Source organism: Rhinoderma darwinii, chromosome 1, assembly GCF_050947455.1.
Source record: "Rhinoderma darwinii isolate aRhiDar2 chromosome 1, aRhiDar2.hap1, whole genome shotgun sequence".
NCBI classification, from domain to species: domain Eukaryota; kingdom Metazoa; phylum Chordata; class Amphibia; order Anura; family Rhinodermatidae; genus Rhinoderma; species Rhinoderma darwinii.
Window position 1 is genome coordinate 271,260,376 of NC_134687.1, and position 22,780 is coordinate 271,283,155.

The following is a 22,780-nucleotide window of genomic DNA, read 5'->3' on the forward strand; positions in this document are numbered from 1 at the left end:
ACAAGCAAGGAAAAGGGGCCGTTGCCCACGGCAACACCGTGAGCAACCAGAGTGGTGAACGAGCCGAGTCAAGCCAGGAGTGTGCGAGGTACAAAACGAAAAGCAGAAGAGTAGTCGGTAAGCCAGGGTCGGTATGGAGCAGGATCAAAAATAGCAGGAGCTGTAGCTGGGCCAGGAAACCACAAGGAAAGAAACAAAAGCAATAACAAGCACAGAGGGACAGGAAGTGCAGGCTTAAATAGACCGAGGGCGGGAGCTAGCTGAGTCTGGCCAGGTTACGATAGGCTCTCCCACTCCTAAGCCTGCCAGCCTGAATGGTGGAAGCAGGAGTCAGTCTCAGGGATGTATTCTCAGGTGCTGACTGATTAGTTCTGGGAGTTAACCCTGCTGTGCCTGGCAGATCCTTTACAGTACCCCCCCTTTTATGAGGGGCCACCGGACCCTTTCTAAGTGGACCTGGCTTACTGGGGAAACGCAGGTGGAACCTCCTGACCAATACCCCAGCGTGAACATCCCGGGCGGGTACCCAAGTCCTCTCCTCGGGCCCGTATCCTCTCCAATGGACCAGGTACTGGAGGGAGCCTTGGACCATCTTGCTGTCCACAATCCTGGCCACCTCGAATTCCACCCCCTCCGGGGTGAGGATGGGAACAGGAGGTCTCCTCGAGGGAGCCAAGGACGGGGAGCAGCGTTTGAGGAGGGAGGCATGAAACACGTCGTGTATCCGAAAAGACGGGGGTAACTCCAGCCGGAAGGAGACAGGATTGAGGACCTCAATGACCTTATACGGCCCAATAAACCGGGGAGCAAACTTCTTGGACGGAACCTTGAGACGCAAGTTCCTAGACGACAACCACACCAGATCCCCGACCATAAACAGGGGGTTAGCAGAACGTTTTTTATCAGCCTGAGTTTTTTGTACGCTCTGGGACACCTCTAGATTTTTCTGAACCTGGGCCCAGACTGTGCACAGTTCCCGATGAACGACCTCTACCTCAGGATTGTTGGAACTACCAGGTGAAACGGAGGAGAACCGTGGATTAAACCCAAAATTACAAAAAAAAGGAGAGACCCCTGACGAGTTACTGACCCGGTTATTAAGGGAAAATTCGGCGAGGGGAATGAAAGAGACCCAATCAAATTGACAGTCAGAGACAAAACACCTTAAGTATTGTTCTAGAGATTGATTAGTCCTCTCCGTTTGGCCATTGGTTTCAGGATGGAAGGCAGAGGAGAAGGACAGATCAATCCCCAACTTCATACAGAAGGCTCTCCAAAACAATGAAACAAATTGTACCCCTCTGTCCGAAACAATATTGACAGGGACCCCATGGAGACGCAGGATGTGTTTGACAAACAAGGTAGCCAACGTTTTGGCGTTGGGTAGTTTCTTGAGGGGCACAAAGTGGCACATCTTACTGAAGCGGTCCACCACCACCCACACCACCGACTTGCCTTGGGATGGAGGCAAATCGGTGATAAAATCCATGGAGATATGTGTCCAAGGTCTCTGGGGAATGGGCAACGAACGCAGTAAGCCCGCTGGTCGGGACCTGGGAGTCTTGGACCTAGCACAAACCTCACAAGCGGCGACGTAGGCCTTAACGTCTTTAGGCAACCCAGGCCACCAATAATTTCTGGTAATGAGGTGTTTGGTACCCAGGATGCCTGGATGGCCAGATAGTGCGGAGTCATGATTTTCCCTAAGTACCCTTAGCCGGAATTGCAGGGGAACAAACAGCTTGTTCTCAGGAAGGTTCCCGGGAGCTGCACCTTGATCAGCAGCAATTTCAGAGACTAAATCAGAATCGATCGAGGAAATGATTATACCTGGAGGCAAAATACAAGCAGGATCTTCCTCCGAAGGAGGGCTGGCCATGAAGCTACGCGACAGTGCATCAGCCTTAATATTTTTAGACCCAGCCCTATAGGTAACCAAAAAATTGAATCTGGTAAAAAATAACGCCCATCGAGCTTGTCTCGGGTTTAGCCTCCGGGCAGATTCTAGGAAAACCAGATTCTTGTGGTCGGTAAGGACCGTTACCTGGTGCCTAGCCCCCTCCAGGAAGTGGCGCCACTCTTCAAATGCCCATTTAATGGCTAAGAGTTCGCGGTTGCCAATATCATAGTTACTTTCAGTTGGCGAAAACTTCCTGGAGAAGTAGGCACAGGGGCGGAGATGGGTGAGGGACCTGGTACCCTGGGACAAGACAGCCCCCACTCCCACCTCAGATGCGTCAACTTCCACGATAAATGGCTCCATTTGGTTGGGCTGAACCAGCACCGGGGCCGAGACAAAGCACTTCTTAAGGACCTCAAAAGCCTGGACAGCCTCAGGAGGCCAGTGGAGGAGATCAGCACCTTTGCGAGTGAGGTCCGTAAGGGGCTTAGCGATGACCGAGAAGTTAGCAATAAATCTCCTGTAGTAATTAGCAAACCCCAAAAAACACTGTAACGCCTTCAGGGAGGCAGGTTGGACCCATTCCGCCACAGCCTGAACCTTGGCGGGGTCCATGCGGAATTCATGAGGAGTGAGGATTTGACCCAAAAATGGAATCTCCTGTACCCCAAACACACATTTTTCGGTTTTGGCAAACAGTTTATTTTCCCGAAGGACCTGGAGCACCTTCCTGACATGCTCCACGTGGGAGGACCAGTCCTTGGAAAACACCAGTATGTCATCAAGGTACACTACCAGAAAAATCCCCAGGTAATTTCTCAAAATCTCATTTATGAAATTCTGGAAGACCGCAGGGGCATTACACAACCCAAAGGGCATGACGAGGTATTCGAAATGGCCTTCGGGCGTGTTAAACGCAGTCTTCCACTCATCCCCCTCTTTGATGCGAATAAGGTTATACGCCCCCCGTAGATCCAATTTAGAAAACCATTGGGCCCCCTGAACCTGATTAAAGAGATCAGGAATCAAAGGAAGGGGATACTGGTTCCTTACCGTGACCTTATTCAGGCTACGGTAGTCAATGCATGGCCTAAGACCACCATCCTTCTTCCCCACAAAGAAGAAGCCAGCACCTACCGGAGAAGAAGAGGGACGAATGTAACCCTTGGCCAGGGATTCCTGGATATACACTCTCATAGCTTCACGTTCGGGACAAGAAAGATTAAATATCCTACCCTTAGGAAGCTTAGCTCCTGGTACCAATTCGATAGCACAATCGTATTCTCTATGAGGAGGTAACACTTCGGAGGCCTCCCTAGAGAAAACATCAGCGAAGTCCTGAACAAACTCAGGTAGCGTATTCGCCTCCTTAGGGGGAGAAATAGAATTAACAGAAAAACATGACGTACAACATTCATTACCCCATTTGGTTAGCTCCCCAGTATTCCAGTCAAACGTAGGATTATGCAACTGCAACCAGGGAAGACCTAGAACCAAATCGTACGATAATCCCTGCATCAACAGTACAGAGCATTGCTCCAAATGCATGGAGCCAACAAGGAGTTCAAAAACAGGGGTATGCTGTGTAAAATAACCATTAGCAAGAGGAGTGGCATCGATACCCACTACCGGGACAGGTTTAGGCAAATCAATAAGAGGCATAGCAAGGGACATAGCAAATTCCACAGACATGATATTAGTAGAGGACCCTGAATCCACGAAAGCACTGCCGGTAGCAGACCTACCACCAAAAGAGACCTGAAAGGGAAGCAAGATCTTAGTACGTTTCATATTTACGGGAAATACCTGTGCGCCCAAGTGACCTCCCCGATGATCACTTAGACGCGGAAGTTCTCTGGCTGCAACCTTACGCTTAGGACAGTTGTTCACTTGATGCTTGTCGTCCCCACAGTAGAAGCAGAGACCATTCTTCCTGCGGAATTCTCTACGTTGTTGGGGGGACACGGAGGCCCCGAGTTGCATAGGTATCTCTGAATCTTTCGGGGAGGAACGAAGCAACGGAGCTTCGGGAGGCATCATGGGGGAGTCGGAGGAGAAAACACATAAACGTTCACGTTGTCGTTCCCTGAGACGTCGGTCAAGTCGTATCGCTAAAGCCATAACCTGGTCTAGGGAGTCAGAAGAGGGATAGCTAACTAGCAGGTCTTTCAGGGCATTCGACAGACCCAACCTAAACTGGCACCTTAAGGCAGGGTCATTCCACCGAGAAGCTACGCACCACTTCCGAAAGTCAGAGCAATACTCCTCAACAGGTCTCTTACCCTGACTTAAGGTCACCAGCTGACTCTCGGCAAAGGCAGTCCTGTCAGTCTCGTCATAAATAAGTCAGAGAGCAGAAAAGAAACAATCAACGGAGGAAAGTTCAGGGGCGTCAGGAGCCAAGGAGAAGGCCCACTCTTGGGGCCCTTCCTGGAGCCGGGACATTTTTATACCCACCCGCTGGCTCTCAGAACCTGAGGAATGAGGCTTTAAACGAAAGTAAAGCCTACAACTCTCCCGAAAGGAGAGAAAAGTCCTCCGGTCCCCTGAGAACCGGTCGGGCAACTTGAGGTGGGGTTCAAGAGATGCGGTGAGGGGAACTACCAGGGTAGCATCAGGCTGGTTGACCCTCTGAGCCAGGGCCTGGACCTGTAGGGAGAGACCCTGCATTTGCTGAGCCAGGGTCTCACGGGGATCCATAGTGGTGTCAGGGACCAGGGGTAGACTAGGTATGGGCTTGTTATTATGTAATGGCAGGGGGTAGGGAGACGGACAAGTGAGCCCTAATCTACCCGCCACTCTGTCCCTGCCTACTTGCAACGACCCGCCCTAGGCGACGGGGTACAACTGGGCGGCAGTCCCTGCGCTCAGTAAGTGCACGACAAACACGACAAACATACAAGGAACACAAGCAAGGAAAAGGGGCCGTTGGCCACGGCAACACCGTGAGCAACCAGAGTGGTGAACGAGCCGAGTCAAGCCAGGAGTGTGCGAGGTACAAAACGAAAAGCAGAAGAGTAGTCGGTAAGCCAGGGTCGGTATGGAGCAGGATCAAAAATAGCAGGAGCTGTAGCTGGGCCAGGAAACCACAAGGAAAGAAACAAAAGCAATAACAAGCACAGAGGGACAGGAAGTGCAGGCTTAAATAGACCGAGGGCGGGAGCTAGCTGAGTCTGGCCAGGTTACGATAGGCTCTCCCACTCCTAAGCCTGCCAGCCTGAATGGTGGAAGCAGGAGTCAGTCTCAGGGATGTATTCTCAGGTGCTGACTGATTAGTTCTGGGAGTTAACCCTGCTGTGCCTGGCAGATCCTTTACAACCACATAAAGTGAAATATGTCAGAGATGAAAAAATGGGTCTGGTCCTGAAGGGCAAAATGAGCTTGGTCCTGAAGGGGTTAAAGGGGACCTGTCACTAGGTCCTATAAGTTAAGCCGGTTAACTGATCTGAATGGTGCTGTCTCACTGATTCCAGCTATGTTTTTCTTTTTTTCCTGGACCCCCCTTTCCTGAGATATGGCCCACTGTTGTGTTGGCTCCCTATATGCAGATTTACTATAGTTAACCAACAGGGTGGAGCTAGCTTCTCTGCCTCTGATGCTGATCAATCAGTGCGAGGCAGCTTGAGGGTAGTTCACGCTCCGGCCAACTACAGCAAAATAGCATATAGGGAGCCGACACAACAGTAGGCTATATCTCTGGAACGTGGGGGGTCCATGAAAAAATGAAAAACAGCGCTGGAATCAGGGAGACAGCTCTATTCAGGTCAGTTAACCAGTTCAACTTATTTGACCTAGTGATAGGTCCTCTATAAGTGCTGATTTCAAAATTAATAATCAGTTGCTTCAAATAGATGTGGTTTACTGTTGGTCTTCTATTTTCCCTTGAGCCAGATAGTGTTACATTGGTGTGGCCTTTCTCTATGCTGTATATGCCCCTAGATTGGTTATGTACCGATAACTTACATTTGTGTTATCTACAATAGCCATTGCTATAGGTCAGCCATGGTCATAATACCATACACTTTAATAGAGTTAATGTAAATTCAACTGATATGAAATACATTTATTTTTGACAGCAACATTGTTTATAATCCACATGATGTTCTGAAATTAAACTGACCTGCAAAGACTCATTGTTACAATCTAGAAATGGGTCCAAAAAGATTTTAATTCATATAGTTAATAGTATGCTTGGCCTAGGGAAGGTTCCCAGCTGCACTTCCCAGTGATGTCTAGTTCTTCATTGTGTCTTGTAAATGTTTTAACATACTATACATTTCTATGTTCTTTGTAGATTGCTGGATACATGAGATCAGTAAATGCAATATATGAACAAGTAAACTTTAATGGCATCAAACATATTAACTTTAAAGTAAAGGTGTTAAATGTAAGTATGTATTGATGAGTATGTAGTTATGTTTGTGTTTTGTCACACAGAGTTTAATGTATAACCAGAAAATAATTTCATTGATTATTGTACTAATTTGTACAAAATTTACTATATATAAAGTGCAAATGCACAAAAACATCAAGGATTAACAATAAAACTATATTTTATGATTAATCTAAATCCGTGCATTCCTAAATACCATACTTTGTAGCGATGATATCGATACTAGAATAAACATGGATAGTTAAATTGTTTGATTTTGTATACTTTGGACTGAATTCACGCACAGTATTTATTTTGCGTTTTCGTGGTCGACTTTGCTGCGTTCTTTTTAAATGCTTTTTTACTACTCAAAAAGTCTGCAGCCAGATGTTACCTTATAATCTATAGGGAAATATGAGAAAGCCTACGTACACAGCATTTTGGTTTGTGGCTTTTTTTGTAGGATTTGGGTGGTCAGTGGCATTTTATTGTTTCTTTTAATGCATCATGCTCGAGGTTTGGTGTTTATTCAAGTGTTTTTTTTCCATAGGCCTCTCTTTAGGACTTCAAAAACACCAGGAAAAATGCCTGTCGGCTAAATAAAAAAAGGCACCAAAAATACATGTAAAAATTCCATTAAAAACATGTGAAACACATGGTGTTTTTTTAAAACTATTGTAGTTATTTGAATATATCTTACCTGTGCATTTATTTTTATCCACTTTCAGATAATTCAGGAGGAGCAGCCAAATAATCCTATGTATTCAGCTTATATAGGACCGGAAAAACTTCTAATGTTACACTCCAGATCCAACTGGAACAATGTTTGCCTCTCATACTTGCTGACAAATAGGGATTACAATGGGATCCTTGGACTTGCTTGGACTGGAAAAGAAGGTAATGTCAAAATTAGGGGAATGTTCATTTGCAAGACACTTAATGTAAAATTTACGGTTTAAATGCAGAATAGAAAATCAAATCAGTTATTTAACTGTACATGAATGTACATGTTACCTTTCATATATATTTCTGGGTATAGCTGATAAATTTGACTGTGACAAAATTGTAATATATTGCTCATGTCACATCATTATTCTTAAAAAAAACACATCTATTTTGAGGGGATCTTGATGTGCGTATGCAACTTTGAACACATTTTACTATCTCATGACATGTCATTGAGACTACAAGATGAACAAGCATGTGATTTAAAATGATACTGAATACTCTTTGTTCTAGCAATCAATAATGGATGCTTACCTCTGCAGGAACAACAAGGATACCAAATGAGCAATCCAAAAATAATCCAAAAATAAACTAAAGTAACTGTCTCTTGTACTTAACACATTGTTTTTTGAGACATATGTTTAATTAATAAATAACAATTATTCTTCCTCCGTGTTTGCTCTGGAAGTCTGCGCCTGGAAGGTGTTCATTTTTGGAGTTTGGCCGCGTTCCTGAATGGCCGCAATGTAGGCGAGCTCCGTTGTTGGCCCATTTTTAGCAGCACATAGCAGCGATCTACGACCACGATCCGCAACCTGTTAACCGACCGAAAACGCTTACCGAACGTTTGGGAGTGGAGTTATGGCTTGGAGACATGGCGATAAGACAGGGCCGCGCCGTCTTATTGACTTCTACTCCTTGGCTTTGTCCCCACAAGATAGCGCCGGACAACACTCTTCTCTGGCGTCTGTCGAGCATGATAGAGCTGAGCATGATAGAGAGGAGGCCCTTTCTTCGTGCTGCTCGTCTCCCAGTCGTAGCAATGTCTCGCCGCATGCAAATGGAGCTAAGGACAGCAACAAACGGGGGGTTCCTTCAACACCACATGCCTCTCCTTCATCCAAGGGCTCTTATAAAATAAGCACGCACACGGCCGAATCAGGGGATAACACCCTTATTAATGCCTCTATGCCTGTTACAGAATGGGACCTGAACAGACTTTCCCTCTCTGAGAATTCAGTCACTGAAGTGGCTTTGAAAGGCATGCTGCTTTCCCTGCAAATAAATCTTTGTTCTGATATGGGGAAACTCATACAGAGGCTTTGAATGGATGTTGATGAATTGGGTAACCGCACTTCACACCTATAATGTAAAATGAGTGATTACTCCATTGCTCACAATGAGCTTGTAGATGCTCATATTGCTGCGGAGGATGATATAAAATGGCTTATGGACAAGATTGCTGATTCAGAGGACAGATCACGTAGAAATAACATAAAATCTCGGGGAATTCCTGAGGATGTTCAACCTCCTGATATAATGGTGTTCTTGCGAAACCTGTTTAAAATCTTGCTCCCTATGGCTGCTATTGTGGAGTTTGTTATAGATCGTGGACATAGTATTCCTAAAGCGAACACTGCACCAGAAAATGCCCCTCGAGATGTGTTAGCGAGAGTGCATATTTATCATATTAAGGACCGCTTGTTGCAAGCTGCACGCAAAATGGGCTCATAGCCTGACCCATATGCTTCTATTCTGCTGTTTCCAGACCTTATGTGGAAAGAGGCATTATTATTGAAATGTGATGTTTTGTTTGTTCAAGAGACCCATTTTCATAATGAGAAGACTCCTAGATGTACCCATGCTAGCTTCCCACATGTGTATTTGGCTTCTATGTGCAGTAAAAAAAAAGGGGTGTTTTAATCGCTATTTCCACTAATGTAGCATTTTCCTTAGTGCGTTCTATCCCGGATAGGCAGGGAAGATATCTTATTCTGATTTGTGAACGTAATCAAGTAAGGTTTATTTTGGTTAATGTCTATGCTCCAAACTCACAGCAAAATGAGTTTGTAGCCAAGATGTTCGCCAAGATAAAAAAAAGTGACAGAAGGCCTTGCCCTAATTGGGGGAGATTTCAATGACATTATGTTTCATGAGCTTGACTCTTCGGGTTCTACTAGATGTTCTTCCTCTATTCACGGTTTGACTGTCAGGGAGGGCTTTTTGGATGTCTGGAGATGTTTACATGGTTCTGAGAGGGACTATACATTTTTCTCTACGAGGCATTCTACTTATGCTAGAATAGATATGTTTTTAGTGGGTAGGCATGACCTCTGTAAAGCTTCTAATGCCAAAATTGGTCTGATTACATGGTCAGATCACGCACCTATCTCACTGGACATATCAGATTCTATTCAGGGGCCTTTGACTTTTTTATGGCGTTTAAATGATACAGTCCTTCATTATTCTGGTCATAGGCCTTATTTTGCCATTAGCCTCCAAGACTATTTTTAATTTAATTTGCATTCCACTCCAAATATCTTTTCAGTGTGGGGGCACATAAAGCCTACATGAGAGGGTTGTTCTTGCAAACTGCTGCATATATTTAAAAAAACACGTAATATAGAATCCTCTCGACTTATTTCTAAGATTGCGGACTTATTAAATAAAAAGTTTTCTTTTAGAACGGTTTCTATGGAACTTCGAGCTCTACGCGATGAACTCCGACTTGTCTTATTGAATGCGTATGAGCATATACTGCATAGATATAAATTGAATTTTTATGCATACACTAATAAACCTAGCAAATTCCTGGCCAAACAACTGATATCTAGACAAGCTAGGCAATGGATCGCTTTCATTAAATCTAGCTCGGGGTAAAAAATAATTCATCCGGTGGAGATTGTGGCTCATTTTAGGGAGTATTATGGTAGATTATATAATCTCAAAGATGATACTCAAATTATACAGCCTTCTTCCCTTGCTATTCAATGATTCTTAGATAATCTACAACTTCCGGGAATTTCTTCTTCACAGTTGGAGCATTTGTCTGCCCCGTTCACTTTGGAGGAAGTTCTGCAAGCCATTCAGTCTCTTAAATTGGGTAAATCACCAAGCCCTTATGGCTTTTCGAATGGATATTATAAAAAATTTGCCACCATTCTAGCTCCACACTTGGCGGTTCTTTTTAATAGAGCGGCCGAAAACAAGGAATTCCCTTCAGAAATGCTTACAGCGACAATTATCACACTTCCTAAACGCGGCAAAGATCCAGATACACCAGCGAATTTCCGTCTGATTTCCTTGTTGAATACAGACGTGGAATTATATGCTAAGGTGGTGGCAAATAGGCTCTTCCAAATTCTCCAAACTATTAGTCACCCTGACCAAGTGGGTTATGTAGTGCATAGACAGGCCTCTGACGGTACACGTAGAATTCTGGATCTCATTCAATGTGCGGAAATAGCTCGAACGCCTTCTCTGCTCCTGGCTGTGGATGTGGAGAAGGCATTCAATAGAGTCCATTGGGGCTACTTAGATGCAGTCCTACAAAAATTTGGGTTTCTTGGGAGAATTAACGGCCTTATACTCTAACCTGTCCGGACGGGTATTCTCCTCTGGTTACTTATCTCAACCCTTCTCAAGTTCTAATGGTACTCATCAGGGCTGCCCTCTTTCCCAGCTTATTTTTGCCCTGGTCATGGTGCCGTTGGCAGAAGCCATTAGAGTAGATGATAATATTCGGGGCCTGGTGGTTGGTAACATTGAACACAAAATTAAGTTATTTTGACTTTATCCAACCCACGTACATCCTTGCTAGCAGCACAAGAAGTTTTTAGTCGTTTTGGTACGGTATCCTATTATAAAGTTAATGATAAATAATCACAGATATTAAATGTGGGCATCTCCTCCGGGTCTCGGTTAGCACAAGAGCAGGAATTCCCTTTTCAATAGAATTCTAAATCCATTAAATATTTGGGTATTGAATTAACTTCTCCAAGTACGGCTCTTTATCACATACATTTTAAGCCATTACTGCTATTGGTACCTAAACAATTAAGTTCGTATACTAAAGTACAGTTTTCATGGGCTGGTAAAATAGCGGTGTTTAAGATGAAGGTGCTGCCGACCATACTATATTTTTTTCGTACAATAGCCATACCACTCCCAGCTAAATTTTTTAAAAATGTTTACAGAGGATTGTTTCCTCATACATTTGGCCGAGTTTACGCTCTAGAACCCAATATAGGGTGATGATTAAGCACTGAAAACAAGGCGGGATGGGTGTTCCTGATCTGAAGTCATATCATTTAGCTTCCCTAGTAGATCAGACAAAATACTGGTGGACAAATCAGCCATATAAGGCGTGGGCAGGGGCATAGCTAAAGGCTCATGGGCCCGGATGCAAAAGTTCTTATTGCCCCCCCCCCGCAAACTTCTCATGGCCGACGGTCCACAGCTTTCAGCTGCATCGCTGGGTCTCCTAAGTGACCCAACAATGCTGCACTAGCAGCCGGGGGCGTCACTAAGGACTTAAAATGTCAGGGGAAATAGCCCCAATACATATTTGTCCTCCCCAAAAAAATGTGTGTGTATAGGAGACAGCATATCTATAGCACTACGACCCTATCAGCTATGGATAGGTTTAGATACATTGGCTCAGCAGACAGTATCACACATGATGGGATTAGATACACAGCTCAGCAGACATTATCACACATGATAGGATTAGATACAACGGCTCAGCAGACAGTATCACTCATGATAGGATTAGATATAAAGCCCAGCAGACAGTATTACACATGATGGGATTAGATACATAGCTCAGCAGACAGTATCACACATTATAGGATTAGATACAGTGGCTCAGCAGTCAGTATTACACATGATAGGATTAGAGACAGTAGCTCAGCAGACAGTATCACACATTATAGGATTAGATACAGTGGCTCAGCAGTCAGTATTACACATGATAGGATTAGAGACAGTAGCTCAGCAGACAGTATCACACATGATTGGATTAGATATAGGGCCCAGCAGACAGTATCACACATGATTGGATTAGATACATTGGCTAAGCAGACAGTATCACACATGATAGGATTAGATACAGTGGCTCAGCAGACAGTATCACACATGATTGGATTAGATATAGGGCCCAGCTCGCTGATATTGCGGCTCCAGCGCTGAACCCAGGAGAGGTAAGAATAATAATTTTGCTTCTTTATGTGTTACTAATTATTTTTGTGTGTTTGTGTTTTTTTACAAGTTCGGTTGTTGGACTACTTCGGATACGAGGACTACTTCAATTACAGCGTTTTTTTATTCAAAATAAAATGGTTAATGGGGGTTCTTTTTTTATTTGTATTTTTTTAAACTTTATTATTACCGCCTTCGTAATGGCCGCTGGCTGATTGACAACCTCCATTACTAAGGTGGGGCTTAATGTTAGCAGGTGCAGAGGCTATCACTAACCCCCATTATTACCCCGGTACCCACCGCAACCAGGGGTACTGGGAAGTGCCGGGTACGAACCAGTACCCGACCAACTGTAGTGACGGTCAGGCACCGGGGCAGCCGCAGGCTGGTAGTATTAGGCTGGGGAAGGCCAAAAACAGTGGCCCTTCCTACCCTGGTAATTCTAGGCTGCTGCTGCTGTGTTGTATCTGGCTGGTTATGAAAATTGGGGGGGACCCCACATCGTTCTTTCCAAATATTTTTTAGTTTATTTGTAATGATGGGGGTAGGGAAACGGACAAGTGAGCCCTAATCTACCCGCCACTCTGTCCCTGCCTACTTGCTACGACCCGCCCTAGGCGACGGGGTACAACTGGGCGGCGGTCCCTACGCTCAGTAAGTGCACGAGACAAACAGACAAGGGTACACAAAGCTAAGGGAAATGGGGCAGTTGCCCACGGCCACACCGTGAGCAACAAAAGTGGTGAACGAGCCGAGTCAAAGCATGAGTGTACGAGGTACCAAACGCAGAGCAGGAAAGTAGTCAGTAAGCCAGCTGGGCCAGGAAACCACACGAGAAGAATCACAAGCAAAGGAGGAACAGGAAAGGCAGGTATAAATAGACAGAGGGCGGGAGCTAGCTCCGTCTGGCCAGGCTGCGATAGGCTCTCCCACTCCTAAGCCTGCCATCCTGAGTGGTGGAAGATGGAGTCAGTCTCAGAGACATAGACTCAGGTGCAGACTGATTACCTATGGGCGTATACACAGAAGTTGTGCCTGGCAGATCCTTTACAGTACCCCCCCTTTTATGAGGGGCCACCGGACCCTTTCTAAGTGGACCTGGTTTATTGGGGAAACGAAGGTGGAACTTCCTGACCAATACCCCAGCGTGAACATCCCGGGCGGGTACCCAAGTCCTCTCCTCAGGCCCGTATCCTCTCCAATGGACCAGGTACTGGAGGGAGCCTTGGACCAACTTGCTGTCCACAATCTTGGCCACCTCGAATTCCACCCCCTCAGGGGTGAGAACGGGAACAGGAGGTTTCCTCGAGGGAGCCCAGGACGGGGAGCAGCGTTTAAGGAGGGAGGCATGAAACACGTCGTGTATTCGAAAAGATGGGGGCAACTCCAGTCGGAAGGAGACAGGATTGAGGACTTCAATGACCTTATACGGCCCAATAAACCGGGGAGCAAACTTCTTGGACGGGACCTTAAGGCGCAAGTTCCTAGACGATAACCACACCAGATCCCCGACCATAAACAAGGGGTTAGCAGAACGTCTTCTATCAGCCTGAGTTTTTTGTACGCTCTGGGACGCCTCTAGGTTCTTCTGAACCTGGGCCCAGACTGTGCACAGTTCCCTATGAACGACCTCTACCTCGGGATTGTTGGAACTACCAGGTGAAACGGAGGAGAACCGTGTATTAAACCCAAAATTACAGAAAAAGGGGGAGACCCCTGACGAGTTACTGAAGGGAAAATTCGGCAAGGGGACTGAATGAGACCCAATCATATTGACAGTCAGAGATAAAACACCTTAAATATTGTTCTAGAGATTGATTAGTCCTCTCAGTTTGGCCATTAGTTTCAGGATGGAAGGCAGAGGAGAAGGACAGATCAATCTCCAACTTTTTACAGAAGGCTCTCCAAAACAATGAAACAAATTGTACCCCTCTGTCCGAAACAATATTGACAGGGACCCCATGGAGACGCAGGATGTGTTTGACAACCAAGGTAGCTACCGTCTTGGCATTGGGTAGTTTCTTGAGGGGCACAAAGTGGCACATCTTACTGAAGCGCTCTACTACAACCCACACCACCGACTTGCCTTGAGATGGAGGCAAATCGGTGATAAAATCCATGGAGATATGGGTCCAAGGTCTCTGGGGAATGGGCAAAGAACGTAGTAAGCCCGCTGGTCGGGACCTGGGAGTCTTGGACCTAGCACAAACCTCACAAACGGCGACGTAGGCCTTAACGTCTTTAGGCAACCCAGGCCACCAATAGTTTCTGGCAATGAGGTGTTTGGTACCCAGGACGCCTGGATGACCAGATAGTGCGGAGTCATGATTTTCCCTAAGTACCCTTAGCCGGAATTGCAGGGGAACAAACAGCTTGTCCTCAGGAAGGTTCCCGGGAGCTGAACCTTGATCAGCCGCATTTCAGAGACTAAATCAGAATCAATAGAAGAAATGATTATACCAGGAAGCAAAATACAAGCAGGATCTTCCTCCGAAGGAGGGCTGGCCATGAAGCTACGCGACAGTGCATCGGCCTTAATATTTTTAGACCCAGCACCATAGGTAACCAAAAAGTTGAATCTGGTAAAAAATAGCGCCCATCGAGCTTGTCTCGCGTCTAGCCTCCGGGCAGATTCTAGGAAAACCAGATTCTTGTGGTCGGTAAGGACCGTTACCTGGTGCCTAGCCCCCTCCAGGAAGTTGCACCACTCTTCAAATGCCCATTTAATGGCTAAGAGTTCGCGGTTGCCAATATCATAGTTACTCTCAGTGGGCGAAAACTTCCTGGAGAAGTAGGCACAGGGACGGAGATGGGTGAGGGGCCTGGTACCCTGGGACAAGACAGCCCCCACTCCCACCTCGGATGCGTCAACTTCCACGATAAATGGCTCGATTTGGTTGGGCTGAACCAGCACCGGGGCCGAGATAAAGCACTTCTTAAGGACCTCAAAAGCCTGGACAGCCTCAAGAGGCCAGTGGAGGAGATCAGCACCTTTGCGAGTGAGGTCCGTAAGAGGCTTAGCGATGACCGAGAAGTTAGCAATAAATCTCCTGTAATAATTAGCGAACCCCAAGAAACACTGTAACGCCTTCAGGGAGGCAGGTTGGACCCATTCCGCCACAGCCTGGACCTTGGCGGGGTTCATGCGGAATTCATGAGGAGTGAGGATTTGACCCAAAAATGGTATCTCCTGTACCCCAAACACACATTTTTCGGTTTTCGCAAGCAGTTTTTTCCCCGAAGGACCTGGAGCACCTTCCTGACATGCTCAATGTGGGAGGACAAGACCTTGGAAAACACCAGTATGTCATCAAGGTACACTACAAGAAATACCCCCAGGTAATTTCTTAAAATCTCATTTATGAAATTCTGGAAGACCGCAGGAGCATTACACAACCCAAAGGGCATGACGAGGTATTCGAAATGACCTTCGGGCGTGTTAAACGCAGTCTTCCACTCATCCCCCTCTTTGATGCGGATAAGGTTATACGCCCCCCGTAGATCAAACTTAGAGAACCATTGGGCCCCCTGAACCTGATTAAAGAGATCAGGAATCAAAGGAAGGGGATACTGGTTCCTTACAGTGACCTTATTCAAGTTACGGTAGTCAATGCATGGCCTAAGACCACCATCCTTCTTCCCTACGAAGAAAAAGCCAGCACCTACCGGAGAAGTAGAGGGGCGAATGTAACCCTTGGCCAGGCATTCCTGGATATACTCTCTCATGGCTTCACATTCGGGACAAGAAAGATTAAATATCATACCCTTAGGGAGCTTAGCTCCTGGTACCAATTCGATAGCGCAATCATATTCTCTATGAGGAGGTAACACTTCGGAGGCCTCCTTAGAGAAAACATTAGAGAAGTCCTGAACAAACTCAGGTAGCGTGTTCACCTCCTCAGGGGGAGAAATAGAATTAACAGAAAAACATGACGTCAAGCATTCATTACACCATTTGGTAAGCTCCCCAGTATTCCAGTCAAACGTGGGATTATGCAACTGCAACCAGGGAAGGCCTAAAACCAAATCGGACGATAATCCCTGCATCAACAGTACAGAGCACTGCTTCAAATACATGGAGCCAACAAGGAGTTCAAAAACAGGGGTATGCTGTGTAAAATAACCATTAGCAAGAGGAGTGCAGTCGATACCCACTACTGGGACAGGTTTAGGCAAATCAATCAAAGGCATAGCTAGAGATATAGCAAATTCCACAGACATGATATTAGCAGAAGACCCTGAATCCACGAAGGCACTGCCGGTAGCAGACCTACCACCAAAAGAGACCTGAAAGGGAAGCAAGATTTTATTACGTTTCATATTTACGGGAAATACCTGTGCGCCCAAGTGACCTCCCCGATGATCACATAGGCGCGGAAGTTTTCCGGCGGCTTATTCTTACGCCTAGGACAGGTGTTCACTTGATGCTTGTCATCCCCACAATAGAAGCAGAGACCATTCTTCCTGCGGAACTCTCTACGTTGTCGGGGGGACACGGAGGCCCCGAGTTGCATAGGTACCTCCGAGTCTTCCGTGGAAGAGCGAAGCAACGGGACCTTGGGAGGCATCATGGGGGAGTCAGAGGGGAAAACAAAAAAACGTTCAAGTTGTCGTTCCCTGAGACGTCGTTCAAGTCATACCGCTAAAGCCATGACCTGGTCTAGGGAGTCAGAAGAGGGATAGCTAACTAGCAGGTCTTTCAGGGCGTTCGACAGACCCAACCTAAACTGGCACCTTAAGGCAGGGTCATTCCACCGAGAAGCTACGCACCACTTCCTAAAGTCAGAACAATACTCCTCAACAGGTCTCTTACCCTGACGTAAGGTCACCAGCTGACTCTCGGCAAAGGCAGTCCTGTCATTCCCGTCATAAATGAGTCCGAGAGCAGAAAAGAAACGATCAACGGAGGAAAGTTCAGGGGCGTCAGGTGCCAAGGAGAAGGCCCACTCTTGGGGCCCTTCCTGGAGCTGGGACATAATTATACCCACCAGCTGGCTCTCAGAACCTGAGGAGTGAGGCTTTAAGCGAAAGTAGAGCCTACAACTCTCCCGAAAGGAGAGAAAAGTCCTCCGGTCCCCTGAGAACCGGTCAGGCAACTTGAGTTGGGGTTCAAGAGGTGAGGTGAGGGGCACTACCATGGTAGCGTCAGGCTGGTTGACCCTCTGAGCCAGGGCCTGGACCTGTAGGGAGAGACCCTGCATTTGCTGGGCCAGGTTCTCAAGGGGGTCCATAGTAGTGTCAGGGACCAGAGTAGACTAGGTATATGGGCTTGTGATTATGTAATGATGGGGGTAGGGAAACGGACAAGTGAGCTCTAATCTACCCGCCACTCTGTCCCTGCCTACTTGCAACGACCCGCCCTAGGCGACGGGGTACAACTTGGCGGCGGTCCCTACGCTCAGTAAGTGCACGAGACAAACAGACAAGGGTACACAAAGCTAAGGGAAATGGGGCAGTTGCCCACGGCAACACCGTGAGCAACAAGAGTGGTGAACGAGCCGAGTCAAACCATGAGTGTACGAGGTACCAAACGCAGAGCAGGAGAGTAGTCAGTAAGCCAGCTGGGCCAGGAAACCACACGATAAGAATCACAAGCAAAGGAGGAACAGGAAAGGCAGGTATAAATAGACAGAGGGCGGGAGCTAGCTCCGTCTGGCCAGGCTGCGATAGGCTCTCCCACTCCTAAGCCTACTGTCACAATGTGGGGTGTGGACCCACTGGGCCGTACCGCGTAGCGGGGATGGCAGTGGCCAAACCGGAAAATAAACAGTTCAATGGTTCAGCGAGAGTACCTGAGGCAATCATAGGCAGTGGCGAGGCGGACACGTCCAGAGCCAGGCGGTGGGAAGTCGTTCGGTGAGGCGTAGCAGGGTAGCATAGACTGTAGCACAGCACGGTAGGTAGCGCAGCACGGCAATAGCACTAGGTAGCACGGAAACAGGATACGGGATACAGAATACAGGAGCAAGGTACACTGGGAGGCTGGAAGACACTTTGAGACCATAAGCAAGACGAACAACGGGAAAACTAACAACGCTCTGGCAAAGGGCAAGAGGGCAGAGCCCTTTTTATAGCCCAGGGCATCCTGGGCCAGATTGCAGTTTTTGCAAAACGCGCGCACTGGCCCTTTATGGCCGTGCACGCGCGGGCGCGCGCACCCGCCGGAGACACTCGGAACCCGGAAGAGAGTGCCGGCGCCTGACTGGGGGATGACGCTGCAGGCAGGTAGACTGTCCATGGCCACGGCCGTCGGGGTTAACGACCGATCGACGGGCCGTGGCCATAGACGTTACACCTACCATCCTGAGTGGTGGAAGATGGAGTCAGTCTCAGAGACATAGACTCAGGTGCAGACTGATTACCTATGGGCGTATACACAGAGGTTGTGCCTGGCAGATCCTTTACATTATCTTTTTTAAATGACGTGGGGTCCCCCCATTTTTCATAACCAGCCAGATACAATAAAGCACCAGCAGCCTAGCATCACCAGGGTGGGAAAGGTCACTGTTTCTGGCCTGTCTCTGCCTGGGAATACCAGCCTGCGGCCGCCCCGGTCACCGACCATCACTACAGATGGTCAGGTACTGGATCATACCCGGCTCTTCCTAGCACCCGTGGTGGCGGTGGGTACCGGGGTAATAATGGTGGTTAGTGTTAGCCTCTGCACCGGCTAACACTAAGCCCTGCCTTAGCAATGGATGCTGTCAATCAGCCGGCAGCCATTACTAAGGTGGTAGTAATATAGTTTAAAAAAAACCACAAAGACATAGAAAAGATATTTTATTGAAATAAAAAAAAAACACACAACCCTCATTAACTATTTTATTGATAATAAAAAAAGCCGTCTTCGAAGTAGTCCTCCAATCTGACGTAGTCCAACAACCGAACCTGTAAGAAAACACACAAAAAAGAATTAGTAACACGTGTTAGGCTTAGATACAGGGTCCAACAGACAGTAATCTTATACAGTATAAGATTATTGTGTGCTGGGGCCCTGTATCTAAACCTACCGTGTGGTAGGCTTATATACAGGGCCCATCAGACAGGATCACACATGGGCCATGTATCTAAGCCTACCATGTGATTGGCTTAGATACAGGGCCCAGCAGACAGCATCACACAATCTGTGATCCTGTCTCATGGGCCCTCTAAGCCTGCTACATCGTAGGCTTAAAGGGGTTGTCAAGTCCCTAAAGATTGATGGCCTACCTCAGGATGGGCCATCGATAGCTGATGTGTTGGGGTTCGTCTCCCGGGAGCCGGCCAATCAGCTGTTTTGAAGGGGCCGCAGCACTCGTACGACAGCTGCTTCCCCTTCATTTCTCTTACTCGCTCACACTGTGAATTGCCGACACGGATTCACAGTGTGAGCAAGTGACCGGAATGAAGTGGAATCAGCTCTCGTACGAGTTCTGTGGCCCCTTCAAAACAGCTGATTGGCCAGCTCTCGGGAGTCGGACCCCGCCAATCAGCTTCAGCAGACAGGGATATTAATCTTACCCTCCTCTTCAGCCGCGGCGGCAGTTCTGTCCTGACTCTATCCGGGATCACGTTGTTGTGCGCGGTGCATAGCGTTGTGACGTCATGCGCTGCTCACAGCGCTGTGACGTCAGGACCTCCGCTGCGCTCCGGAACCAGGAAGGTAAGTAATGTCAGTTACTATAGTAACAGGGGCCCGCAGCCCGAGTTACTATAGTAACTTTTTATTGATGTGATGTGGGAGGCATGGGCCCCCCTGTCTTCGGGCCCCGGTCGCAATTGCGACCGCTGCGACCCTTATAGCTACGCCACTGGGCGTGGGTGCAGATTTAGGAAAACTGTATGGGTTGTAAAGCAGTTTCGGTATTAAAAACTGTAGGGATGTCGAATCCCTTGCATCATTTGCCTCAGAATTTGAGTATTAAAGCGACGACCTTAGCATGGAGTAAATATGTAGCTAATAGCTTGGACTCAGATTTGGTGTCCCTCCATAGCATGCCTCTGTTTTACCTTAACTCAATGATCCCTTCTATTGATATAACTAACTGGGTGACCTTAGGTGTTAGTAAAATAGGGGATTTATACGCTCTTAATATTCTATGTTCCTTTGACTCCCTTTCCAGTACATTTCATTTACCTAGAGCTGACTTTTTAAAATATCTACAGGTGAGACATGCAGTCTCAAAGATCGACATTTCCACTGCATGATTCCCTAGACTGGCATTTATATCTTTTTCTTCAGAAAGATCCAAAATGATGGCCATTTCATGCTTTTATAGTGCCCTTGTTAATTGTGATAAGGATATCAAGTTTAAATATGTCAGAGATTGGGAGCGAGATTTTGGGAGGGTATACAAGGAGGAGGATTGGTTAGTGGCATTTAATTGGACCAAATCTATTACAAAATGTGTTCACCCTTGGGAACTGTCACATAAATTATTAATCAGATGGCATTTAACCCCGGTTTGGAGTGCGAGAGCTAATCCTGCCTATTCTGATTTATGTTGGAGGGGATGTGGCATTCAAGGTAAATACTTACACACATGGTGGCAATATCCTGTCCTGCAGCCGTTTTGGTATACAGTTTTTGACTCCCTTAACAGGCTTTTGTCAACAAATATACCTATGTCCCCTGATTTGGCGTTGTGTTTTCTCTCTGTGCAGTCTTTATCTCCATATGCCTGAACTGTAGGATCTCACATAATTTTAGCTGCTAGAAGCGCAACTGCTAGATCTTGGAAAGCCCCTCTGCCCCTTCTCTTCAGGAGATATGATCTTCTGAGAATACTGCCTTTAGGATGGAGTCTCAATATGCAGCCTTTACTTCGGCAAAGGGGGACATTTTGTAACGTTGGGCCCCTTGGGACCCGGAATTATTCAAATTGAGCCTTCCATGAGACCTGGGATGTTGGAGTAGTGGAAGAGATTGTTTGTTCATTTATTGTCATTATAAAGTGGAGGAGCATAGAGGTGCCTAGTCATCTTTAGAATTTTTTTCTTTTTTTTTCTTTTACTTTTCGGTATTTGCTCTCTTCTATGTAATTGTATGTAATTCACTGCGGTGCTGATATCGACACTTGCACATCATTGATATTCAGTGTGGTAATTGATTATTTTGTTATTACTGGTATAAAGGCTCCTAGCTCACAGAGGTTGCATCCTGCAGAGTTTATTTTTTGATAACAGGTAGCATATTAGGCAAGGAATGTTCCTATGCAACAGCAATGTTGCTATTTTCTTTATACAATGTTTATCATGTACTGCTATATATTACTTTTAAAAACCCAATAAAAACTATTGTCGGGAAATTTTTGGATCCCTCTTTTGGTATCCTTGTTGTTCCTGAATCTTTGTTCCCTGGCAAGGCTGGCACCTGATGCTACTGCGATTATCAACACTGGCAGCATCATTTCATATCCTGTAGTAGTGTTGTACCTATTCTTGCAATACACGAAAAGATAATCCTTCATAATCCTCCCTTTTCCTACAAATTCCCATAATTACTGTGGACGAACTCACCCCGGGGAATGCCTATATGTTATATATTTATTTTTTAAGGCCTATGTAAACCTTTGAAGCCTTTTTTTTCTCACTAAAACTGTGTTTTTTAGTGTGTTGTGCATATTTTAAATTTATTTTTATTACTGTATCGTGTGCTGAATCCTGAATCCGTTAGGTCAGCGGGACTGACAGATTCAGTGACAGCGGGTCCTGAGTGTCTCTGACTGGCAGGATCCAGCTGTTATAGATCACATCTAAGTTCATCCAAATATTAGTCACTGGAGAGTACAACTAGCAAGCTAGAGTATGGAACCTAATTGCTCAGGCAAAGAGTAATGGGGGAGGGTACTTTAAGTACCAGGGTAAAATGGGTGAATTTGGAGCACGCTGGCCCTTTAAGAAGGGGAGTGTCTGTTCATCCATATTATAAATACAAACAACCTGATTTAATAAAAAAATATATAAATATAATTATTTTTTTTATCCAATATTTTTTATATAAGATTTTCCAATCATAACAGTCACATAGCATATATAGAAACTATGAGTTAAGGACCAATAACAACATAGAGCAATTGTGCCCATATAAAAATATAAATATATTCTTGATGTGTTGAAAGCAGGAAAAATGGGCAAGCGTAAGAATCTGAGAGACTTTGACAAGGGACAAATTATGATAGCTGTACAACTGGGTCAGAGCTTCTTCAAAACGACAGGTCTTGTGGAGTGTTACCAGTAAGCTTTGGTTAGTTCCTACCAAAAGTGGTCCAAGGAAGGACTGGCGACAGGATCATGGACTCCAAAGACCCATTTATGCTAGTGGGGAGTGAAAGCTAGCCTGTCTGATCCGATCCCACAGAAGAGCTACTATAGCACAATTTGCTGAAAAAGTTAATTCTGGATATGATAGAGAGGTGTCAGAATACACGTCATATCGCAGCTTGCTGCGTTTGGGGCTGCGTAGCCACAGACCAGTTAGAGTGCCTATGCCGAACCTTGTCCGTCGCTTAAAGAACCTACAATGGGCCCGTGATCATCAGAACTGGACCATGGAGCAATGGAAGAAGGTCGACTGGTCTGATAAATTATGTTTTCTTTTACAT

General features: G+C 46.2%; 1 protein-coding gene across 1 annotated transcript in view; it reads left to right on the forward strand.

Annotated features, from left to right (window-relative positions):
• Positions 1-22,780, forward strand: part of LOC142741093 (disintegrin and metalloproteinase domain-containing protein 10-like) — a 115,732-nt gene that overhangs the window by 24,482 nt on the left and 68,470 nt on the right. The window contains exons 7-8 of the mRNA XM_075850492.1: positions 6,195-6,287; positions 7,001-7,169. Coding sequence (XP_075706607.1) covers positions 6,195-6,287; positions 7,001-7,169 — 262 coding nt within the window. The remainder of the gene's footprint in view (positions 1-6,194; positions 6,288-7,000; positions 7,170-22,780) is intronic.